General features: G+C 38.6%; 1 protein-coding gene across 1 annotated transcript; it reads left to right on the top strand.

The window, feature by feature from the left end:
• The first annotated feature begins 100 nt into the window (after positions 1-100).
• Positions 101-2,731, top strand: LOC117446890 (transmembrane protein 233). The gene is made up of 3 exons (XM_034083377.2): positions 101-676; positions 1,241-1,375; positions 2,384-2,731. Exons 1-3 carry the CDS (start codon positions 491-493, stop codon positions 2,393-2,395), a joined length of 333 nt encoding a protein of 110 aa, XP_033939268.1. The 5' UTR covers positions 101-490; the 3' UTR covers positions 2,396-2,731.
• The last annotated feature ends 4,828 nt before the right edge of the window (positions 2,732-7,559 follow it).

Below are 7,559 nucleotides of genomic sequence, written 5' to 3'. Positions count from 1 at the left end.
GCGAGTGAAATGAAAAATGGGTAAATAGTTACACTGACCAAACATTCAAGATGTAAGGGCAAACAAAGGGCTACATGCTACAGCTACATTTCTGAGCCTTGTATACTGTAAATCTTGTACTGTGTAAATAAGATTGATAGATAACACTGAACTATTGACATTCCCCCCGTGTATCAGCATGTTGTGTGTTTCCGTGAGGTGCCAGCAGCGGTAAACAGAGTCCGATACATCACACTTCTCTCAGCAAAGTGTCCTGGATGGAGGCCAGCAGGGTGAGCGATCCTCTCCCACCCGCTCTCCAAACACAAACTTCATTTTTCCCAGCTTCAAAGGAGGACTACAACCACCACGTAATGTGTCAGACCAATCCATCAGCCTTTTGAACTTCTGGCTTCCAACATTTTCTGATAAAGAAAGAGTTGGATTCTGTCTGTTTTGTAACTTTTTGGGTGGGTTTCACCCCCTGACTGTTTCATTTCTCTGAGTTACAATGGCTCTTGGAGTGCTACATTCACAAGTAAAAAATTCCCTTAGTGGAAGTGTATTTTTGGACAGAGGCTCTATAGAGGAACCTCCACCTCCACCTCCACTCCGCAGCTACCTTTGTTTGAGTATTTTCACCTGCTTTTGTCCTGCGTACCCTGTCAACATCGTGGCCCTGGTCTTCTCTATCATGGTGAGCAGAGCATTTCTTGAATATACATCATCTTACAGTACGACTGCTCCGTATAACATAGGAACAACTGTATCAGAGAGAAGAGAAATATAGAAATGTGTTTCCCTTGAGGATTTGCAATGTGGTGTTTCAATTGGTCAGTGTTCGGACATGTTTTGCTGTATGTGAAGGTGTTAGACACTATAATACGAGGCAGTTACAAACACCTGTTGTGCCCATCCATTTTATAAACCCTCTCATTTTGAAAAATTAAAACGAATGTTAACGCTTTATTATGTTTCCAGATCTGTCTGCAGGCCTTTTGGATTTTTAAATAAACATAGCCAAGAAACCATGTTACCAGCTTCCACCATGTTTGTAAGCTTCAGATGAGATAATAACGTTTCCAATATGTGGTTAGTTTGAACTCATTATTAGCAGATCTTGAAGTAGAGACATGGGTTGGCTTCCTCGGGGCTGATCAAATACTTAGCTTGGCTTAGCTTAGTTGGCGTTGAAGTTTTTAAAGTAAAATCTTTCACCGTATTGACACGTTTGATGTGTGACAGTGATTTCTTTACTCAGTCTAGGAACAACTATTATCTTGGAGACTACGACGGGTCGAAGCGGCTCGGCAGGAACGCTCTCTACGTCTCTGTGGCCTCCATCATCATCGGCCTCCTCATCATCGCCATCTCCTGCACCGTTCATTTTACAGCTGTAAGACCCTCCTAAACAGTAGACACTATATTCTGTGACCATCACCATGCTGTTATTTAATCCATAAAACGACTTTACATATTCCCATACATCTACACCCAATTCGAAGTCAATTTGAAACCGATGAAGGCCTATATTTATTGTCAGAAAAAGACCATTATAAAAAGTGGAGGTGTTTCGTGTTTCGGTCCTCAATTAATCCAGAATAAAATATAGAATAAAAGTACTTTATAAAGTGTTCCGTAATCTACCTTTGTGGTGCAAATGTTTAGAGACCCAGAAATATAATATAAATAAATGATTAAAAATGAACCAATTTGATTTCTTCATGGTTCGTTTCCACAATATTTATTAGACGTAATTTATTTAATCATTTTTAATTATAGACCATTTTATTTCTAAACGCCCTTTCTCTGTTTTGTCTTCACACTGACATGTATTCTTTTAGTGGACCTACCCACTCACTCTCCTCTGGCAGAAGGCTATTTATTTTTGACAAGAACCTCAAGCCACACAATCTTCCATCTGCAGCATCTGGCACACCAACAACCCCGTCATATTATCTTTAACTATTGTCTTTGAACATATTCTTTCATTCAAATACTGTGAAACTTTGCACACCCCTTAGAATATTATGTTATATTAATATATGTGTTGCATATTCCTGCGTAGCTCTATTATTTTTAATCAGTTACAATGTAGAAAATGTAATTAGAATTTGTTCTATTCTATATTAATGTAACTGGTCGGTGCCGAATACACCAAATAAATCCTTGGATAAAAGCGTCGACTTGACAATAAATCAGATTATACAGTACGTCATAATAATGATTCATTGATACATTCTACAATTTCTTTCATCTCAAATTCCATATATAAAAAGACAAAATATCGAATTTATTCTTTGTAAAAAAGAGAAGATTTGACGATATGACTGGAAGACTTTCATTAAGTATTACAAATATTTTCTTTAATTTGTTGTTTAATGTTATTGTCTTTGTGTTCCAGATGGAGTTTTAGTGTCGCAGAAGAGGAGAGGAGCAGGAGAGAATAAGACACACACTGTGGATGCTGACGTCTGGGCTCAGGTGGTTCGCACTGTACCATCTGCCTCTGGAAGGACTACGGCTCGTTACTCCAATCTGTACATCACTCCCTCGTGGGTTCACTGTTTTTCATATGGAATATCCAGGGCTAACATCTGGTGAATGTGTTCATTGTAGTGTTTAATGTCAATGATGCAAAAGGGCAGCTTTCTGTGAGACTATATGTACTTTTAACTAGAATGATTAAACTGAACTGTCTTGAATTTGTGCTGCAACATATATTTATCATTATCATTTGATGTGTTTGTCATCGGTTCCATTATTAAAGTAACTTTGGTATGTAAAGTATTTCTCATGTGTTATTATAGAGAATTGACAAAAAGGCTCCAAGCTGTTTGTTGAGTGTCTTAAATGCAACGGTGGTCGTAAGGTCGAGGCAACAAAACAACGCTATGAGGGTATGAAAGAAGATCATGGTTTGGATAAAAACAACTATTTAAATTATGAATGATGTGACAAAGGTTAGTAAAAACAATTCAAGATATCACTAGGCAAAAACATTGGAATTGGCTGAGAGCCCGGTGCACCTTCGTGAGAGGTACATTTTTCAAATTGATTTATTTTAAGCTCCAACCACCGGAATTCGTTATGTAGTCAAGAAAACTCTCCTGACATTTACCCCTCCCTCATCAACCTTGAAGTTTAGCCTCAGTTGCCGTGGCTGCTGGTGTGACTATGTATTTGAGGTAGAAAGACATGTTGCTTAAGATTTTTGTGTACCACTTTACAATAAGACTACCCTTATAAAGGGTTTACGAATAGTTTGTAATTAATTTATTAATTAGGTTGTGAACACTTTATAAATCATTAATAAGATTTTATAAGACATGAGATAAACAGGGAAACTGTGACCGGTTGCTTGCCAAATAGTGAGCCCACATGTATCTGTACTGCCAAGCCTTATAGTGGCTACCTAGCTTACTTCGTCCTCTTCATCAGCCAGCATCCTTGGTATCTGTTGCTCACTGGGTTGATTCTCGCTAGGTAGCCAATATAAGGCTTAGTCATCTTGCCAAATAGTGAGCTCGTGTTGATGTATGAAAACTATGTCCGGTGTCTTTCTCAAGGGCACCACAGCAGGGCCCAGGAGGTGAACTGAGACTTCTCCAAGTAGCAGTCCACACAGAACAAGTCTGTTCGGGGACTTGAACCAGCGACCCTACAGTCCAAGCCCCTACTGCCTGAGCCCCTACCCCCTACTGCCTGAGCCCCTACTGCCACACTAAGTTCCTATTTATATTCATTGCAAAGATGGCATTAAACGGTATCTGAATCTGAATAAAACACTGCATGTTGTTGTGTGTTATAAGCTAACATTTTGGGAATAAATGGCACTTGTTTCCAAGGATTGTTTTTATTCATTTTCATTTTTTATTTTCATTCTCATTTTAATCCTTATTCCCAGAGAAAAAGTGTCTATCTGGGATCCTCAGGGTGAAACTTCAAGGTCGATGAGGGAGGGGTAAATGTTGTCAGATTGAGGAAGGAATTCAACAGGAGAGTTTTCTTGACTAATAGAATGAATTCTGGGGGTTGGAGCTTAGACTTTCCGACTTTCAATTTTAAGGACCGCCCAATCCAACAGCCATGCTGAAAGGGTTTGTATTCTACGACCCTGTGGGTCAGATCGTGCCGTAATGACAGGATTACGCTATTCCTGCTGTCCTGGTACTTCCTGTTTCCTGTGTTAATTGACATATCATGGCAACGCTCCAGACTGCCAAATTGGGCATCAAAACTGTTATATAAAAGTAATCACAAACCAAACGATCATATTTCATCTTTAAAAATGGCTACACCTGTTGCTTATTAGACCTCACACCACCACCCATCTTTTACACCTTTGAAAGATAGATAACTGACTCGTGTGTTTTTGCCTCCACCAAGGAGTCGAGTTGCAGTTTACATCCCTGTCAGTCCTAAATTGCCTGCTTTTAAATTATGTCTCTTTTTTTGTCAGCCCGTCATATTCTGCTGTTTTTACTTATGTTTTTTTTTAATGCATTGTAAGGTGTGCTTAGGTGTCTTGAAAGGCGCCTCCATATACAATTAATTATTATTGTCATTAAATTAAATACATTTTATCCAATTGGACATTTAGTGTGAAATTAGCATATTACTTTTTTAAAGTATTGAAAATATATAAAATAAAGTAATGCATTCATGAGAAGAGGGTGGACAGCCTTTGCTGTTGCCGACTTTGATTCATAATTAGGATTTTAACATTTTCTATTTTACAAATGATGTACAATGACATTAGAGAATCAGGCCTATTTGATATATTTTGTGTTGTATTCGAAAGCTGTTACCATTCATGGTGTTTGCGGGTCCATTTTGATTTATCTCAGTCCAAAACACTCAAAAATAATGACTATCATCCAATATTGTTTTAACATCATAACTAACTTATTATGCATTCATAACCGTACAATCCTGTTGTAATTGTATGGCCCCAAAACACATTACTAACCCTAACCCTAACTCTAAATTGAAACGGGAGTCCCGAACACAACATAAGGGTTAACCCAAGTTAACTAAGACACCTCCTTTGAAACCATGAAGTACAACTGTCCTTGCTGGGAAATCTTCTTGTAGTTTGATATGTCATAGTATATCTCAAACTAAATATAGCAGATGTGTTGCAGGTTGCCCAGAACGTCACATGGTCAGGCACAACTGATCCTGTTGCGAGGTAACTGAAGCATATGAAAAGTGTCATAAAAAAATAGAGTGATGATTCAGACGGGTTCAAGCAGGAGAGCCCTGATCCTGGGTGTCCAATTCAATCTCATCTCTTTTTTTCACTGCGGTTATTGAAAAACAACACTTTCAGCTTTCTATGGAGTAACTATGACCTTCATGGAAAGACAAATGAACACCGACATGAACAAAACAAAGTAAAATGTTCTGTTGGCTTTATATTTTTTAATATTCATGTCACTTTTCTGTCAAAGCAATCTTCTGTGCGCAGGTGTAATTCAAAGCAGAGCCTCTGATCTTATAAGCCTGGCTGCTGTCAAGTTTCCACAGTTAGTCTAATGCACTTGGACAAATGGGTTTTGGCAGTAATCTTGTACTATTATCTGCCCTTACTTGAAAGAGGAATGCAGTGTGTTTGTAGTGCTACCTCTTTGATGTCACACCAAAGCAAAACGCGGGAGAACAAGATGGAAATTAAATGAGTGCTCAGGGATTAGGCGACTTGAAAGCATTTAGTGAATTTATCAAGGGATCAAGGTAGACTTTGTGACAGGAAGCTGATTACCTTGAGATATAATAAAGCTCCTTTGTATCCAACAATTCACACAAACACAATACAGTTTAAATTCAAGAGCTTATGAGATCCAGCTTTGGAAATCAGCTGCTTTAATCCTTCTGTTCCAGAATAATAAACAATATTTTCTCCAGCACACATTCACAGCATCAACTCACCTGAAGCTGTGCTGTTGTGTTGCTATAGCCAATACATTTGAAGAGCACTCAGTGACTCACATGTGTGATCATAAATAGGCCTCTCAGAGCAGCTGCCATTAGCACAGGATAGAGCCTCCATGCAGATCCCATGACACATTCCTCCCAGGGAGCAGCAGTTTGGTCTGCTTTGAATACATGAAAGAGGATAACTGTGGGAATATTGCAGAGCAGGTTGGGGAACACGAACATGCATTCAGGTATAGAGAGCTACAGAACTGCGTTTATTTGAAAGAAAAAAAAGGGATTGTCTCAATTCTATTAAAGGGGACCTATCATGCAAAATGCACTTTTTTTACGTCTTGTATACATAAATATGTGTCCCAGGTGCATCAGGGAACTCACGCACGTCAGAAAATAAAACCCTCTCTCTTTTCCTCCGTACCCAAATCTCTAAAAACGGGGCTACAATGGAGCTGATCCAGATTTGCGTCCGATATGACGTAATATCGGAAATGTAGGCTAGCTTTACACCCACGGCCCTATCAGAAACAATGCCCGACTGTTTTGGACGTAATATGGTCGGTGTTTACATTAGCATCGCTAACACTCAGAGCTAACCTGTACTGGAAAAGGAAAAAGGAACTCACCTTGTGGTATAACCGGCTAGAGAGAAAGCCTTTGAGCTCCATACTGTTTCAGAAATAATCCTTGATAATCCATGATATGGCGTTTCATCACGGCAGAATCTGCCGGTAGAATCTCCCGCATCAGCTCAGCCCCCTCCTCATTTTTTTATCAATTTTTTGGCCATTTACATAGCCAGCGAGTCGTGCTTGTGTCCACTTGACAAATGTTTTTCCAACATTCACTCTTCCTAAGAAAGACAAGGTAAACTTAACTATGTGCATAAAAAAAAGAAAAGAGGAATAATTTCAGCGAAAACTAAGAAGATACCATGGGGTCAGATTAGAATTTTCCAAAGGGGGGTTCGTTTAGCATGAAACACTTGAAATAACTAAAGGACAAGTTAAACAAGAAAGTATAAGAAAGGGAGGTGATAGAAAACTATTTCTGCTAAAAAGTTAGCAATGATTAAGAGTCAGAGCTAAACATTTCAGATGTGTGTATCTCACACTGCACTGTAACTTTTATTCATGTATCTTTGCTTTTAAATGACTGTTTTTAAATGTCATTTCATAATATGTTTCTTAATGCTCTTAATGTCTTTCATTTTTGTAAAGCACTTTGAATTGCCTTGTGTTGAAATGTGCTATATAAATAAACTTGCCTTGCCTTCCTATAACTCTGCCTTTGGTCTCCACCATCTCCTCAATTAAACATCTGGCTCCTTAGCTGCTAAATGCCAATAAATCAAACACAACACCCATCAAAGGAAAAGTTGGAAACATTGCTGATGGACCAACCCAGTCAAAGAAAAAACGCGTAATAACTACATTGGTCCACAACTTGGGACGTAGTATTTCTACAAAAACGCCTCTGAAATTGTAAGATCCCTTACCATTCATTCCAATGGCTGGCATCTATGTCACGTGATCTTCAAATTTCTCCCTGCAGAAAAAAAAAACATGGCCGACATTCGTTTTATTCTCGGTGGAAAATGCCTATTTTAAGGTTAGTTTGGCCATTAAAATGCGTTTTGATGT

The sequence above is a fragment of the Pseudochaenichthys georgianus genome, chromosome 5, assembly GCF_902827115.2.
Source record: "Pseudochaenichthys georgianus chromosome 5, fPseGeo1.2, whole genome shotgun sequence".
NCBI classification, from domain to species: Eukaryota; Metazoa; Chordata; class Actinopteri; order Perciformes; family Channichthyidae; genus Pseudochaenichthys; species Pseudochaenichthys georgianus.
This window is presented reverse-complemented; position numbering and strand designations above follow the sequence as displayed.

Bases quoted from the DNA above. Each gene is read 5' to 3' on its own strand.
- LOC117446890 (XM_034083377.2), top strand. From the start codon at position 491: ATGGCTCTTGGAGTGCTACATTCACAAGTAAAAAATTCCCTTAGTGGA. The intron at 677-1,240 runs GTGAGCAGAGCA...TTCTTTACTCAG, and splicing joins CCCTGGTCTTCTCTATCATG to TCTAGGAACAACTATTATCT.